The 17,643-nt window shown below is 32.1% G+C and overlaps 8 protein-coding genes across 8 annotated transcripts; 4 read left to right on the forward strand and 4 right to left on the reverse strand. All coding sequences in view use genetic code 12, as the record gives it.

The window, feature by feature from the left end:
* Window positions 1-122: 122 nt before the first annotated feature.
* DFJ63DRAFT_335248 (uncharacterized protein) lies at window positions 123-1,484 on the forward strand (the record flags this gene model as incomplete). The annotated part of the gene is made up of 1 exon (XM_064908188.1): window positions 123-1,484. The coding sequence occupies one exon, from the start codon at window positions 123-125 to the stop codon at window positions 1,482-1,484; it is 1,362 nt and encodes a 453-aa protein (XP_064763058.1).
* Window positions 1,485-1,897: 413 nt separating this feature from the next.
* Window positions 1,898-3,004, forward strand: DFJ63DRAFT_313041 (NAD(P)-dependent alcohol dehydrogenase; the record flags this gene model as incomplete). The annotated part of the gene is made up of 1 exon (XM_064906098.1): window positions 1,898-3,004. One exon carries the CDS (start codon window positions 1,898-1,900, stop codon window positions 3,002-3,004), a length of 1,107 nt encoding a protein of 368 aa, XP_064763059.1.
* A 1,479-nt stretch (window positions 3,005-4,483) lies between these two features.
* Window positions 4,484-7,999, forward strand: DFJ63DRAFT_127079 (uncharacterized protein). The gene has a single exon (XM_064903357.1). It carries the CDS (start codon window positions 4,665-4,667, stop codon window positions 7,794-7,796), a length of 3,132 nt encoding a protein of 1,043 aa, XP_064763060.1. The 5' UTR covers window positions 4,484-4,664; the 3' UTR covers window positions 7,797-7,999.
* On the reverse strand, window positions 7,908-9,589 carry FUS1 (Fus1p). The gene has a single exon (XM_064903361.1). The coding sequence runs from the start codon at window positions 9,366-9,368 to the stop codon at window positions 7,998-8,000; it is 1,371 nt and encodes a 456-aa protein (XP_064763061.1). The 5' UTR covers window positions 9,369-9,589; the 3' UTR covers window positions 7,908-7,997.
* A 221-nt stretch (window positions 9,590-9,810) lies between these two features.
* On the reverse strand, window positions 9,811-10,677 carry DPP2 (phosphatidate phosphatase; the record flags this gene model as incomplete). The annotated part of the gene is made up of 1 exon (XM_064907454.1): window positions 9,811-10,677. One exon carries the CDS (start codon window positions 10,675-10,677, stop codon window positions 9,811-9,813), a length of 867 nt encoding a protein of 288 aa, XP_064763062.1.
* Window positions 10,678-10,844: 167 nt separating this feature from the next.
* On the reverse strand, window positions 10,845-12,691 carry DFJ63DRAFT_127081 (permease). The gene has a single exon (XM_064903358.1). The coding sequence runs from the start codon at window positions 12,508-12,510 to the stop codon at window positions 11,011-11,013; it is 1,500 nt and encodes a 499-aa protein (XP_064763063.1). The 5' UTR covers window positions 12,511-12,691; the 3' UTR covers window positions 10,845-11,010.
* Window positions 12,692-12,805: 114 nt separating this feature from the next.
* On the reverse strand, window positions 12,806-15,698 carry DFJ63DRAFT_318776 (protein transport protein SEC24). Its single transcript, XM_064906987.1, has one exon. It carries the CDS (start codon window positions 15,608-15,610, stop codon window positions 12,872-12,874), a length of 2,739 nt encoding a protein of 912 aa, XP_064763064.1. The 5' UTR covers window positions 15,611-15,698; the 3' UTR covers window positions 12,806-12,871.
* A 764-nt stretch (window positions 15,699-16,462) lies between these two features.
* On the forward strand, window positions 16,463-16,921 carry EGD1 (Egd1p; the record flags this gene model as incomplete). The annotated part of the gene is made up of 1 exon (XM_064904900.1): window positions 16,463-16,921. One exon carries the CDS (start codon window positions 16,463-16,465, stop codon window positions 16,919-16,921), a length of 459 nt encoding a protein of 152 aa, XP_064763065.1.
* Between the last annotated feature and the right edge of the window lie 722 nt (window positions 16,922-17,643).

The following is a 17,643-nucleotide window of genomic DNA, read 5'->3' on the forward strand; positions in this document are numbered from 1 at the left end:
TTGAGACTGAGACAGAATTTGTGGGAGATCCACAAAAACTGTTTAAATCTAACATCACTATCAACTATCTACCACTTCTTCTACTCAATTGGTATTATACAGATCAATCAATCATATCTAGAATGAGTCAATTAATCACCTTGGATTCAATTCCTGAATCTTTGAAGTCAGATAAAAACATTACCCCCTATATCGCTCGATCATTAGAATTAGTATCAGTTAATCCAGTTGTAAGTTATTATTGTAAGATTTATGTATTAGAATATATCTTATCAAATAAATTACATACTACATCGAAAGAAGTTGAATTTTTCACTATCCAATTATTAGATGATACTGAATCAATCAAACAAAATAATGAAGATGAATCGATTCAAACTGCTTTAAATGATAAATCAACTTCCATAACTTTAGTATTATCATTTTCTTATAAATTGTTTAATTCATGTCTTGAAGATATATCTCAAATCACAAGAGCAACCAGTAAACCTGCATTAATTGGAAAATTCAGAGCTACATTGGTGTTTTTATCTTTATTATCGATCTTTACTAACGATAAAACTGCTAATACTTCGATTGATTGGGAAAAGATATCAGGTGGTAAAGCAGTTGAAGCTAAACAATTTGATGATTTAAATAAAGAAAAAATTAAGATTTTAAAGTATCAATTATCAAAGTTAATCAAAGGTGAAGTTACTTATAAGGATGAACCTGATGATAAAGAATTAGAAGCTGAATTGGATAAAGAATTGGAAGAGTTAACTGGTGGAGTACCAATTGATGACATTGATGACGATGGTGATAAGGACGATGATAATGATAATGGCGGTGCTAAAGAACTAGAATTACCTGGGGCTCCCACATTACTTCCTGACCTTGATAATAATGATAGTGGGTTATCTTTACCAGGAGCTCCTAAATTCATTCCTGATAGTACTGAATCAAATGCATTTGATGAACCACCAACTTTCATTGATGATGTGAATGGTAATTCTAATGACCATGATGAAGATAATGTTAAATTGCCTGGTGCACCTCATTATCCTCCTGAAGATAGTGATACTAATGAAGAATTTAAATTACCTGGGGCTCCAAAATATTTACCTGATTCAGATATTACTCATATTAATAAAAGTTCATCAATTCAAGTATTTCCTCCTGATCCAGATAGAAGAAGTTCAATTGGATCATCAAGAAAACCATCAGTAACTAATACGCCTCATAAAGATATTTCATCTCCGCCAACCGTTACTTCACCTCCAAAATCAGTAGCACCACCTCATACTCATGCTTCCCATCATATTGTCACTAGAGCTAATGTTCATGCTATATTAGATAAGACTGAACTGATAACGAAGATTCAAAAACATGCTAAATTCGCTATATCTGCATTGAATTATGAAGATATCGTAACTGCTGAAAAGGAATTGAATGAAGGGTTAGAATTACTTAAAAAGCTTAAATTACAACAAGATCAAGAATAGTAAGTAAGTAAGTAAGTAAATAGAATGATAAACAATACAACGTAATACGATAATGAATATTTAAATGTAACAATGTAACAACGTGAACCTTTCGGTGAAAGCTCTACTCGGAACATCGATTATAAACCATTTATCATCCGTATACATTTTCCCTTAGTGGAAAAGGACATTATCATAGTTAATTATGACTGGCGCTCGGTCTAGATAAAAAAATTCGATACCGAGTGAGATTTATTTCCTTCACTATTAAGTTTTGCGGCTTTCGCTCCAAATCGAAATAACGTTTAGGTGGGACAAGAGTATAAGTTTGCATCATATCTCTCCACTTTTGGATAATTGGTGATTATTTATATAGATATCATTATAATAAGTTTAATTATATTATCATATACCTTATATAACTCAAATTAGACATGTCTTCAGTAGTTCCTACCAAATTTAAGGGTTTCGCACCAAAGACTCAAGAAGCTTGGGAACATCCAAAATTAGTCGAATATGATCCTAAACCGTTTTTACCTACTGATATCACTATTAAAATCAAAGCTTGTGGTGTATGTGGTAGTGATTGTCATACATTAAGTGGAAGTTGGGGTCCCTACCAAAGACCAGATTTACTGGTTGGCCATGAAATTGTCGGAGAAGTTATTGAAGTGGGTGATAAAGTTACTGAACATAAACTTGGTGATATTGTTGCTGTTGGAGCTCAATCTGATAGTTGTTTACAATGTTCTCGTTGTGAATCCCATAATGAACAATATTGTCAAAAACAATTGGTACCTACTTATAATGGTAAATCCGTACAATCAAATGGATATATTACTCAAGGTGGTTATGCTAGTCATGTTAGACTTAATCAACATTTTGCCGTTAAAGTTCCTCATAATTTAGCTTATGAATACGCTGCTCCATTACTTTGTGCTGGTTTAACGGTTTACTCTCCTATTATTCGTAATTTAGGTCATGATTTAACTGGTAAAGTAGTTGGTATTGTTGGGATTGGAGGTTTAGGTGCTATGGGATTACAAATTTCTCGTGCTTTAGGAGCAAAGAAAGTTTATGCTTTTTCCCGTAGTGATAAAAAGAAACAAGATGCTATTAAATTAGGAGCTGATGAATTAATTGCCACGAAGGATGGTGAGTGGGTTGGTGAACATTTAGATGAATTTGATTTGATATTAAATTGTGCTTCAAGTGGTAAGGATGCTAATATTGGTCCATTTTTACAAGTATTAAAATTAGATGGTAAATTTGTAACTGTTTCTTCACCTCCATTAACTGAACTGTTATCGATTATGCCTTACTTATTATTAATGAATCAATCTACTATTAGAGGTTCAGGAGTTGGTTCGATTAAAGAAGCTAAAGAATTATTACAATTATATGCTGATAAAGGATTAAAACCATGGATTGAAAAGGTTCCTATTAGCGAAGAAGGGGTTCATCAAGTAGTTACTCGTTGTCATAAGAGTGATGTTAGATACAGATTTGTTTTAACTGATTATGATAAATTCTTCTCTTAGTTTTATTGATTTTGAATTTATAATGTTTTTGCAGTAATTAATTTGATTAATCTAAATTTTCAGTGTTACATGCCACAAAACAACGTGGTTACATGGCGTCAGTTTTTACAGATGTTTTTTTTCCTGTCTCACTAAATATTAGCATATGATTTAGGGAGAAAAGGCGGTAAATTATCTCACTAAATGAATAACAAAGAATGTAAGCTTTGCCTAATTATGTTACAGCTTGAGAACAATAGCTATAATTACATCATTTTGAAAGTATACTTTGATTGCTTGCTCTAGATTTCCATAGTTACATATGTTATCCATTTAACTGTGCTTACATTCACTAATTCAGCAAATAAATTACTTACTGAGATAATATTCTCTAATTAATGTATTTTTACGACTCATGGGTTGATATTTTTATTTATTTCCCCGTGGAACTCTGCCTCATTATATTGAAGTTAAATTGAAGATTTTCTTCTGTATATATCAAAGCAAGACGACGTCATATTGAGGTGGATATTGAACTGCCACCATTCCCAATTCTATCAAACCCTTGTCTCAAAGCCCACATCATCATCTTCATGTCCATTCTGTTTATTTGTTAATTTATAAAAAGCTTGTCTGTTATTAAAGTCTTGTCCCGTTGCTAAATATTTTACGTGTTGTTTATATTTTTTGTCCCTAAATATTAGTGAGTGAGAGAGAGTCGCCAAAAGTTTTTTTATTTTGTGATGGTTTAGGCTTATGCGCTGTTTAAAAATTAAAAATAAAAATAATAATAATAAACACCGAGACTGCATAGAGATGTTACCCATTATGGCAGTGATAAATTATTTTCATAAACCACAGTGTCAACTGTCTGTCTATCTATTGTACAATCTAAACAATAGATATATAGTTGAATTATGGTAATTGTTCTTATGACATGATTTGACAGCAAATCAAAGGTATAGAAATAGTTATGTTTCCATAAAGTTCATACGACTATATACCCCATGTTTAATCTATTTAAGCTTTTAAAGACGTGGATTTAACCAGATGACATAAATAAGATATAACTTCCCTTTAAAGTTTAAGAATTTATGTGAGGCTGCTTTCTGTAAACTTATCTGAAGTATTATTATAATCCTCACTTTCTCTTCCTATCTTCCTTCCTTCCTTTCCCCTACCCTTTCCTTAAACTCATTTGACTTGATAATTTTTGCCATTAAATATTTTTTTTCCCTCGTTGGCATCAGCTCCCCCGGACTAAATTAAATTAATCGTCGCTAAATTCCAATCATCTAAATCATACCCCAACTGAAGCTACATCTTCTTAATTGTTTTACCAATAATTCAACGGAAGTGACAAGAAAATAATAGTTACATCCAACTTAACGTCGAAGAAAATAATTACAACTAAAAAGTCAAACCGGAAAACAAAAACAAAAACAAAGTTGGCTTTTTATTTTCACGTAAATCTTTTTAAGCAACAAATCAAAAAAAAAAAAAAAATAATTACCAAAGAAAAAAATATTTAATTTTCATCAACAATCGCAGTATCTAAATCACAACAACAAAATCAAATCTAAAGGCAGCCAAAAAGGTTTATGTTCATTTCCTTTTCTAGATCATAATCTATCTCATATCATCCATACTGTAATACCCCCCTCGTTGTTGATCTAGAATAATGGAGGCTGTGAAAAAGCGGTTCTCTTCCAACAGTTCTCAGAATGTGTCCCCTAAGAAAAGAGATAATACCACATCACCCAGTTACTCGCCTGGTCCCACCACTGCCGGTGACTTTGATCCTGATACCTTATCACCAGAATTAGTCCCTATCGCTACTTTGATGTCAAGTCAGTCTCATCGTAGATATACTGAAGGTATCTTTATGTTATATTACGATTTGAATGGTGATGGGAAACCAGCAGATCGTGTTTGGAAAGAGGTTTATGGGATCTTAACAGGTAATCAATTAGCTTATTGGGATGCAGCCAACTTAGCTCAATATAGAAATAATCCAGAAGCTCTTTTAGAGACTTCTTCAAAACCAAACTATATCAACTTTACTGATGCCGTATACAATGCCATGAAAACTTTACCATCAGCCAATCAAAATTTAGAAAATATCATTATTGTATCAACTACTTTAAAAAATAGATATATCTTACAATTTAAATCGTATCCTGATTTAACTCAATGGTACGCTGCCTTAAGATTATCTAGTTTTGAATATTCCTCTTTACAAGAAGCTTATACAGGTGCATTATTATCCGCTAGAGGTTCAAGATTATCTGATATTAGAACTATTCTTGCTGAAAAAAGATTCGATCATGAAGATTGGGTAAGTATCAGATATGGAAGTGGTATGGCTTGGAAAAGATGTTTTGCCGTTATTGAACCTTCAGTAGCTAAAAAGAAATCATTTACTCCTGGTAGAATCTTATTCTATGAAACTGATCAAAAAAAGAAAAAACAATTAATGGCAGTAGTTTCTACGGCTGCTTCAGCAACGGCAATTTATCCTCAATCACCATTATTAATCGATCATAGTACGTTATTAAAAGTTGAAGCTTCTATAAATTTTAAATCACCTTCATTAAAAATATCCAAAAAATCAAATGATGATTTTAGAAACACTTCCATATTTATAATGCCTGAACCTCATTCAGCCGTTCCAGGTTTCGATACTTTAATTAGATTCTTGGTGCCATTAATGGATTCATTTGGTCTTTATGGTAGACCTCAACGGTTAAAGGCCAATAGAACTGATCCAACTTCTTTATTATTTGGGTTACCAACTTTACCTCACGTTCATTATTTACAATTAGAGGATGTGGCTCAATTAACTACTAGAAGTGATTTCTTAAGTTGGGATGTAAATGGTTGGACCAGCAATATTAAAGGATTATTAAGTTCAAAATTAGCTCGTGGTTATCTTGGTTGCGGATCTCAAAGAGGTGTGGCTGGTGCTGTTAATTCTTTACATAGTCCTTCATTAAGTAAACCAAATTCTCCAATGTTAGGAGCTACCAGATCATTTTCGAATTCTTCAGGTTCATTACCTATATCTTCACTTAATACCACCAATTCTAATGGTTCAAATTCAAATCTTCCACCTGCTCCACCATTGAAAACGACAGCACCAAATAAGAATTTCCAACCTAGAAATATCCATGATTTATCTATTAATACAGGTAAAGAACAACCTCAAATCCCTATTGCTACTCAAGCATTACCTAAATCAAGACTTCAACAATCACAAGCACAACAAGATTTAAGTAAACAAAATCATAAATCAGTTCAATTGGATGATATTTATCAAAAGTATTCTGCCATCCAAGCTCCATCAGATCAATATCATATTAATAGAAATGAAATGTTGAATATAGCTGAAGATGATTTACCTGCTGATATTAGAAAATTAGATATTGATCCTGAATATAATACTTATCCAAAGGGTAATGATGGTGTGTTCAGTGATGATTCAGAAGATGAAGATGAACCAGCTCAAAAGCAAATTGGATTGATTCCAAATGCTTCAAGTTCATCATCTGGTTTAAGTGGTCATAATCTTTTATCAGTTCCAGCCTATAACAATAGAAATAGTAGTTATTCGTCAGTCCAATCTCCTATGACTCAATATAATGAATTCAATGAACAATTCAATAGAACTTTGACTTTGAGTAAACAACCTCCAAGGAATTATACTGAATTACATCCTGCAAGTGATGATGAAAGTGAAAGTGGTACTGGTGATAAGGGTCCAACTCCTCCAACTCATTTCTCTAATGATTATAACTTTATTCAAAAATCAAAGCCTTCTTACAATTTGTCAGAGAATATAAATCATATAAGGCAAGGATCAACTACTCCTCAAAGCGAAGTTTTCCCTGAAAATCAATCCATACATTCTGAATCAGGTAGATTAAGTACGGGATCAAGTTCAAGTTCTCAAGATTCATTTAAAGCAGGTGAATCAGAAAGAATTGCACCATATCCTTTATCTCCAGAAAAACCAGTTGAAGCTCCAACCAGTGCCAATAAACCAAGATTTATTTCTTCACCTAATACTTCTCAAAATCAATTACCTCACTTCCGTTCTCCAGGTAGAAAACCTCCACCACTGGCTGATGAAATCAATACTGCTCCAATTCAACAACAAGCACCTCAACAACAATATAATCCACCTGTTCAACATTACCAAGCTCCTCCAGCACTACAATATCAACAATCGCCTGCTCAGCAGATGAAGATTCCAGTCTTACCTCCTCAACAAAGATCAGGTCCTTTGCCAGTTCATCCTCAGGCTCCACCTCAACAACCAGTATATCCACAATCTCTGAGTTATGGATATGTTCAACCACAAGCGCCCCCACAGCCACGTCATCAACCATCTCCTCCTCCACCTCAGATTTATGTAAATCAAGCTCCACCTCCACAACAACCACAATATGCTCAACCAGTTAATTATCGTCCTCAACAGCAACCTCAAGCTCCAATGAAACAATATGCTCCTCAACGTCCACTCCAACAAGGACCACCACCTCAACAAAAAGGATATCCTCCAGTGAATCAATATGGCCAACCTCAACAACAGGGATACCCACCTCAACAGCAAGGATATCCTCCACAACAACAACCTAGAGCACAAATTCCAAGAAGTACAGGTCAAGGAAATAGAGGCCCATATCCACAACCACCACAACAACAACAACAACAACAACAACAATCAAGACATCCTTATGCAAACATGGGAAGTGGGCCATACGCAGCCGCTAAACCAAGGGACAATACTGACCCAAACAGACGTTATTAGAGAATGGGGGGTTATATTTAAATATTGTATACTAGTTATGATTACGGACTTTATGTTATCTTTTTGTTTCACTTACTTTTCTTTTCTATTCTGATGTCAATTACTATTATTATTTTATATTTGTTTTTTTTTTATACTCAAAAACTATATGTATGTATGTATATCAATGTATTAAGAACTTTTTTATGGATTTATAGTTTTTTATATTCTTTGTAAACAAACTTTAGGAATCATACCTTCATCTGAACTAGCTAAATTCTTATAATAATCATCTCCCTTTCTAATCATCTTAACTTTACACCAACCATCAGAATGTTCATTCAATACCACTACTTTATCACCAATCTTGATTGTTAATTCATCATGTAGATTCTTGGTATATGGCTTTACAACCATATATAATTTATCCTTAAATTGCGGACTATTTGAAATACCACCTTGAGTAGGATCAAGACTTTGATCTTGTGATACTGGGACAACAACAGGAGGAATGGAATAGTTTCTTTTATGTTGTGGTTTAGATCTATTTGAACCGGCCACAATTTCAGGATATGGATAAGATACGAATTTAGATTCAATGGGAGTGGAGTCCGTACTTAATTGCCTGTTCTTTAAGACTACTGGTGGTGGTGGTTTACTTAAATTAAAACGTTTAAGAAACATAGGTGACATTATTGAATTTCTGAAATTAGATTTAGAAGGTTGAGATTGTTGCTGTTGTTGTCTTTGATAGTATGAGTTAATTTCATCTTCTTCTTGTTCTGGATTGTAATCACCAAAATTCATAACTCTACTGATTCTATCTCTAAGTTTATAACCAATTGATTTTCTATTATTAGCGTTTCTAGTTTGATGTTGTAAGTTTAATATTGGACTATTGGCAGAATAATTACCTCTGGTTGGGATAGTACTTGCATCATCATCTTTCTCTTCATCATCATTCCTATTACTATCTTTATTATAACTGAAGAATTCTGAACCATAAGGCATCATTTTTTGTTTCACATCTTTAAACTTATGCTTTTTAAGAAATATAAAAGCTAATATCAAAATTATGAATAAACTAACAATAGCAACAGGAAGTCCAATAGCTAAACCTAATCTCAAAGAACTTGAACCTGAACCCGATAATGAACTTGACAAATCTTCCATTGAACTTGAAGATGCTGAAGAACTCAGTTGAGTTGATGTAGTTGACACCGAATGTTTAGTAGTAGTTGAAGATACATATGATGTTGAAAATGTTGAAGATGGATCAGTAACACTTGGATATTCTATACTTTCGGGATCTGTGATTATCACTTGGCCAACTAGTGAAGCAGCTACTGTTGGAGCTTGTGAAACATATATTGTAGTTTCTTGAGGATCAGTTTCTTGAGCACCAGTTTCAACTATAACAATGCTAGCATCATTAAATAAATCTTGTGGTGCAGTAACTGACTTATTGGTAGTTTTAACTGAAGGTGCAGTGGTGGTAGGAGAAGTGCCAAGGGTATAGGTTGATGTTAAAGTCATCATTACTGTTTGATCAGTATTGGTATTTTGAATACCTTCAGTGATTGTTATAGCCATAATTGTTTTTCTCTAGTTGATATGATGAAGAATTAAAACTTGGAGAATAAAAAGGACTAGACATCTTTAGTTGCTTATATATTCTCTATAAGCTCTGGGTCTTGTATTACTAACGTTTCATGATATGTGATATATAGAATTGTATCAAAACAGTTATGAATTGGTTGCATATTACTGTTTTTTTTGCAGTTAATAGCCACAAAAAAGAGAAGCACTACAAAAATTTCAAAATTGTTTCAGATTATTCGAAGTGGAAACTATCATGAAACAGAACAATAATTCCCCCAAATACCAACTGAGTAAATAAATCTAGATACGGCTCAATGTAAACACTACTCTAGATAAGTTTTAATTAAGTTTTACATTTATTATAGTACAAAATTTCTAAATATAGAATATATTACAAAAAGATTGAAATATGCAAGATGATGACAGTTTACACTTAACGAGGTAATATTGGTTCACCATAAGCTGATTCAAGTTCATCATTTGTCTTTTCAGGATCAATTGACCACACAGATGGATAATATCTTAAATATGATGTAATAGCAAATCCAATCCCAATGACACTACCTAATGAAATATCAAAAAAATGATGTCTATAATCTTGAGTTCTACTTAAGGCAATATAACTTGCTAAAAGGATAGGTAAACCAGCGAATATATATTTATAAAGTGGTTGAGGTGCAAGTCCTGATGCAGTTGATGATGATAACCTGAGTTGACCATAAATCCAAAGTGATAAGTAAAACATGGCACTGAAACTAATAGATGAATGACCAGAAGGAGTTGATCTCATACCATCGATTAAAATAGTTTGACCATAAGGAGCTGTACATACTGATATATCCACTAAAGTATCTAACGGAGTATCATTTCTTGCTCCGCATCTTTCAAGGAAATCAGGTCTTGGATTAGCAATCCAATTCTTTAAGATATCAGTCACCACTCCATTAAAACTTAATGAAATAATCAATCCTAAGATTGATATTTGTAAATTATGAAGTACTTTTTGACCTGAATTGGATGATCTTAAAGATTTTATAAATGAAACTAATGTGATAGTTATGGCAGGGACCAAAAATGAAATGACAATACATGCTGGACCAGTGACTCTTTCTTTAGTAGCGAATGGATATGATATGGTCAAATCATTAAGACTGAATTGTCTTTCGAATGGTTTAGCATGTTCAGCAATAGAAAAGAAATAAATAACCAAAGTGATTGATACGATCCAATCGGGAAGAAATCTTTGGAATGAAGCACTTCTTAAGTAACTTATGACAGTGAAAGGATTAACGAACGCCATGTTGCTTCTATAAGTTTCATATCATTAAAAAAGGAACAAAGATGTAAAGGTGTCGTTTGATGGTTGATTTATATGGGGATTCACAATGCTTTATTTTTTCAATATTGATACGATTCTGACGTTTTTTTTCTTACCAGTTATCTGTTCATTCTATTTTGTGGTAACAAAAGCGCAAAAGAGCCCTTACCGTTTTAGGACAGCAGTCCATTATCATGTTTACAGAGTTATTCATAACAAGAGAAGTGTCTACAGATATGTAATAATGATCATGTCGTGTATAAAATGAACTGAATCTAAATGTGTACAGAGTACAGAAGAAATGAAATTGATAATCTAAGTTGAATGAATAGTTTGATAATTTTTATAATATATATATCCAAGAATTTGAATCATGGCTAATAAACATAAACCAGAAGTGATTTGAAATGTAGTATTATAACAGCCTGATCCTTTAGCACAGACATATTCATGAGTGGTATCATCCCATTTAGTAGTGTTTTTATCATACACATAACCAAAGATCTTGGTCATAAGGGTAAGACCAAAGGTGGTAGCGGTATACATTGCTCCCCATATAAAACTATAATTCTTCATATTGAAAAGATCAGATATGATGGCGGGATAACTGGTGAAACTTAATCCATAAGCATACCCAATTAAAGCAGAAACAACCATGAGATAAATGTTGACTTTTGATAAATCAAGACTTATAAGATCGATTACGAATGAATTTAACACATGACCAGTAAGCATAAATGATAATCCAATGATTAAGATCCAATGTCTTTGACTGTTTAATCTATGGACCAAGAAATCAGAAGCTGGACCTGAACTTAATCTTCCTAAGAATGAAGCAATAGCAATGATTGAAACATGTAATGCTTGTAATTGATTTAAAGTTGGAATGGTAGTATTAATATCAGGTGGGATAACTCTGGTGAAATAATAATGAATGGCTTTTAATACAAATCCAACTGAAAATATATAAACTTGTCCTAATCCTTGTACAATGGCAAATATGAAATAATGATACCAAAATACAGGATGAAGAAATGATTCTTTTAAAGATTTATGTTTTAAATCATTTAAGGAATTTTTACCCGCAGTTTCAATATCAGTACTTACACTATCTGACCTACCAAGTAATGGATCAGATTCAGTGGCAGCAACCTCTTCAACCGTAACTTCATCATCAGGATGAATAATATGATGATCGATATACCCATCTACTCTAATAAACACAAATCCAATGAAAATCAGTAATCCACAAGTAATAGATAAGAATTTCAAGAATGGACCAGCATCACCATGAAACACTCTAGTGGCAATATTCAGGAAAATCAAACTTGAAATGGCAAATGATGCAATCGTAATACTTTGAGCTGTACCTTTAAAATTTGGAAAATTAACCGTAACAGCTTTAATCGAACTAAAATATCCTGACACAGATCCAATCCCAATCAAAAGCATCGACAACAACAATTGAGTAATACTACTATCGGGACCTAAATTAAATTGCCAATACAACCATAAATATCCAAACCCAATACAAAATGAACTTATCAACATAGGTAATTGAGTTCCATAATAATCCGTCACCAATCCACCTAATATGGCTCCAAAGGCAGATCCAACCGTGGCGCTGATATTCAAATTGGCAGATTGAGAGACATCCAATTGACATCGTTCAGCCAATTGAGTGGAGAATACCGAATATGCAAATAACGTCCCACAAGCTAATGATACTGGGACGGAAGCTGCTAAAATCAACCAATGATTGGTGAAGGGTAAGAATTGATTGATATGTTTGACTCCTCTATGTAGTATGTACATGATGATGATAATTGGTGATGGTTATGACGAAGACAGTGTAGTATCATCTATAAAAGGAATGAAGGGGATCTGGTTTTAAAACTGGATATGGTGGGATAATATAGTTATCTTTCTTCCATTGTGTCAAGGTATGGAGATAAAGCCCCAAATGGAATGGCACAAAAAAACAACACGAGAACGGAATATTTGATCCACACTTAATCGGCAAAACGTTATTTCTTACCGACCTCAACCCATAACTTTTAATAACGAAAGCGATACTTTTATTGATAATAAATAAGTATATACAAAAGACATTAGAATAGAAAAGTACATAAAGGAAATGATAAGATATAATACGATTATTTTTTTTATTTTTCAATTAGGTGGTGATTTTTGCTTTTAATGAAGTTAAGAAATCTCTATATGAAGGTTCTGAACCTGTCTTATCTTCAACCAAACAACTAAAAATCCACATTCTTAAGGCTATTAAATCACGATTTTGAGAGATTTCAATAGGTTCATTTGATGAACCTCCAATCACCACATATAATGATTTCCAAGTTATAGAATCTTTTTGATTTCTTAATTTAGCAATGATTTGACGAACTCTATAATTAAATTCTGATTCTTCAAATCCAAATTCAGGTAATTCAGTTTTACCAGTTGGAATAGCATATAAATTATCGGTACCAAATAAATCATTTACTAAACCTGGAACCACATTACCTGATACCATTAAGAATAATTCGGTTGAATTATCAACTAAATATAATCCATAATTTTCCCATGAACTTTTAGATCCATTAATTGGTTCAGGTAATAATATTTCATTGGATATAAGTTCTAATTCATCACCTGTTTCTTCATCAATTTGAACTGAACGTTCAGGTAATCCACATTCATCCGGCATATCATGTAAACTATAAACTGTTGGATAAATATATTTAATCAATTGTTTAATAGGAAGTGATGTAAGGGCATTCATAGCTGAAGCTCGATGATCAGATGGAACTCTTTCACCTCTAAAACTTAAATTCTTTGCTAATGAAAATAATAATAATGGTAATAATCTTAAATTAGTTGACAATTGTAATGGTGAAGCTCCTGAAACATTACCTGCTACTAAATCTTTTCTATAAAGATTCAAAATTTCAACAACTTTTGAAGTTAAATATTCTCTGGCATCCGAAAATGAACTTGTTAATGCCTTTTCAACAGTTTTATGAGCATAATAATTTGTTATGGCTAATTGATCAGCAGAAGCATAAACATCATTTAATTTACTTGAAGTTGGAATAGCTAAATTAAGAAGTCTAACTCTTCTTTCTCCAAATGAAGTAGAATTTAATATAGCAGCTTGGAAATATACCACTGGTTGATTTATATTTTCATCAATAGCTACTTCAATAACATAACTTTGATCTCTTGAAAAAGTTGGGAATGAACAAATATCAGATGATCTATTAAAGAAATTACCATAAAATTCACTCATTCTAAATGCTTTTGAACCTCTAACTCTTAATACAGCTTCCATTGAAAAATCTTGAGATAAATGTTCACTAATTTCTTTAGATAATTTTTTAACATCTTCTATATTATTACCAGTCCAACCTGGATAAAAATGAGTTTGACCAGCAGTATAATGAGATAATTCAGATAAAGTTGCTACATCTTGATATGACGAACAAGTTAAAAAGAAATCAATCGTGATTTGATTTGAATTACAATCAATTGCAAATGATTTATAAAAATTATCAGCGGGAGTTAAAAGTATTTTAGCTTCTTTTGGTTTACCTGCCACACTTGATTCATCTCTTACTGATAATTTACCTTCACCAATAGTTGGTAATGAAGCTGAAAAACATATGATTTTACCACCGATATTATTGATTAATTTATGACCTGATTTTAAAGCTGGACCTAAAGCAAAACCTTGATTTGCTGCACCTTCAAAATAAGTTGGAAAATCAATTAAGAATTTTTCAATAGCAGTTCTATTTTCATTTAAATTAATTAATAACCCATCAGGTGTAGGTAAGAAAGGTTCATCAATATCAGATACAATTAAAGTATCCACATCTTCAAACCCTTCTTTGAAACGGAAATAATGTAAATTTGAATCAACCCCAATGAAAGCTACTTTAGCAGTTTGATTAACATTTGGAATTCGATCTAAACTTTCTAAAATAGTTCTTGAAATAGTTCCAGTTAAACCACTTTGAACTGCATTAACCGATATATCAATAAGAAAAGTGTAAACAATAGGAGGAGGAGTTCTTACCATATATTCTTTTGGAGCTAAGAATTCAACCACTGAATAATTTAATTCAACTCTATCGAATTTATTTTGAGCTTGACCTGTAATTTCATCATAATCGAAACCAGCTGGTATATCATTTAATAAATCACAAAAGTTACATTTCCATTTTCTACCATTTTCAGTAACAGTTATAAATGGATTAATATAACCTTTACATCGGCGGCATCTACCAATATTTGTATCTGAAGTGACGGGAATTTGTTCATCATCAACGGTTAATGAATTATAAGGATGAAGGATTAAAGCCAAAGGTAATTTTGATTTTTTCCATAATGCAGGAGTATTTGGTATGACATTTAAAGTTGATCTAAAATAATCAGGTGAAGCATTTGCTATTTCATTATTAGCGTTTAAAGAAGCATTTTGAGGTAATACTATAGGAGGAGGAGGTAATGATAAATCTGATATTGGAGGAGGTAATTCTCTTGATAAATCAGTAGTATATAATTGATTCAAAGGATTACCAAAAGCTTGAGCTTGATCTAAAAATGATGGATGTCTTTGAAGGGATGATTGAGAAAATTGACTAACCAAAGGACTGCTAGCATTTGATGGAGGTCTATTTTGAGAGAATTGATTAACTTGAGGGGAATAAGGAGAGTTAGGATTAGATCCTATACTTAAATTTCTAAAGTTTTGAGTGGTTTGATCTAGTGAAAGTTGAGGAGGGATTCCTAAACCTATGACTGGTTGCTGTTGTTGTTGGGATTGATTTGGGAAAGATGGGGAAGGAATACCAGTATCAATGGGAGTTGTAGCATATTGAGGTTGTGGATATGCCCTTCTTCTACTTGACATGATGGATTGATTGATGGATGGATGGATGGGGAGATCTCAAGCGATGGACTGACTGATTGTGACGAAGGGTGAAAGAATGAATGGTGTCTAAATGAACAGATATGCAACTAATTTAAAGTGATGTTTCGCAGCTGAAAATGAGACAGACCCTGTTTACCTTTTTTTTAGTTAACGACGTGGTCAAAACAGAAAAATATTTTGTTCTCAAAATATACGACACACTACAATACAAAGAAATACTATAAATCAATATAAGCAATTATTCAATTTGTTAAGAATATATAATATGGAGTATGAATGGAATATGATGGTGATGCAACGTTTGAATGAAGTTTACTGGTTTAAGTTTATAGAAATTGTAGAAAATGGTAGTTAGTGGGGTAGTTAGGGTGATAAGCTAAGCAAAGATAATAGAATGGTACGATTAATAAATTAACATAGTATAATGATATACGCTACTGATTGTTGATATTTTAACTAGCTAAAGCAAACATAATGCTACCTCTAAACTATATAAACCTAAGAAAATTTGAAACATTCAACTTATCTATACTAGTATTTGCAACAATATAAAATCTATTTAACTAATTTGATCACATGACATTTCGATCACATGATTCGTCGCGTGATCAAAATTACAAAATCCTACAAAAAACAAAGGTCGTGTGAAAATGTCCAATTTTTCTTTTTTGTCGACGATTTTTCAGTCAAAATTTTTTTTCAATTATAGCGTAAGACTTTTAGAATTAGAGGAAAAAAAATTCACTTTATATATATAAATTTCATTTCTAATATCTCCTTTCCTTTCCTTTCCTTTTGTTTAATATACAATTTATTAGATAAGATAGAACCATGCCTGTTGATCCAGAAAAATTAGCTAAATTACAAAAGGGAGCTGCCAAAAAAATTGGTGGTACCAGAGTTAAAGCTAAAAAGGTTGTTAAAGAACAAGATGATACTAAATTAATTGAAGCTTTAGCTAAATTAAAAGCTACTAAAGTTGAAGGAGTTGAAGAAGCCAATTTCTTTAAGGAAGATGGTACCGTTTTACATTTCAACAGAGTTGGTGTTCAAGGTGCTGCTGCCAATAATACTTTTGCTTTCACTGGTTATCCTCAAGAAAAGAAAGTTACTGATTTAATTCCTCAAATTTTACCTCAATTAGGTGCTGAAAATTTAGAAATTTTAAGACAATTAGCTGAACAATTACAAGCTGGAAAGACTCCTTCTGAATTACAAGCTCAAGCTGGTGGTATTGAAGAAGATATTCCAGATTTAATTGAAGGTCAATCTTTTGATGACGTTGAATAAATCAATTAATCAAATAAGATCAATCATATCAAATCAAATCAAATCATCTTTCCATCTATCTTCCCAATCTCAACTAATAAAAAACTGTAGACACTTCAGATTATGTAAATACCTATCCAATATGATTCATAAATGAAATTTTGAAAATATAACTGGTAATGAAATTCAATCAATATTATATTGTGTGGGGCAAACTAAAAAATTTCTTCATTCATTCATTATTAAACATCATTCTTGTTTTCCTATTTTTATTTCCATTAATCAATCATATTGATATTTAAAACTGTATATGAAAGTGTTAAATTATTTGAAAGTTGTATATATAAAGAATACACATATTTAATGCATAACGTTTCTTTTTAATAGTATAAAATAAGTGAGTAGATTTGAAAAATTCTGTATGTTTTGTCGCAAATTATGTCATAAATTGGATGGCAAAAAATGACAAACCACCAGTCATTTTCGACATTACTGAAAATTCTCCACAAAAGAAAAAATAGACTAGACCGAAATGGCAATTTAGGGAACTGTGGGTGGTGGTGGTATGAATGAATGAATAAATGAAACTCAATTTAACTTTCAATTGAGTTTACTGAATGGATTTCATCTATCCGATATTTGATCAGCTATTTTATTTTCTAAAGTTTAACAAAAATAATTCCAATTGCTATTTACAATTTAAAGAGGAGTAATATGTTCCCTCGTACTAAGCTCAGTAAAAA

The sequence above is a fragment of the Scheffersomyces coipomensis genome (genome assembly GCF_036884675.1).
Source record: "Scheffersomyces coipomensis strain NRRL Y-17651 chromosome Unknown DFJ63scaffold_3, whole genome shotgun sequence".
Classification (NCBI taxonomy): Eukaryota; Fungi; Ascomycota; class Pichiomycetes; order Serinales; family Debaryomycetaceae; genus Scheffersomyces; species Scheffersomyces coipomensis.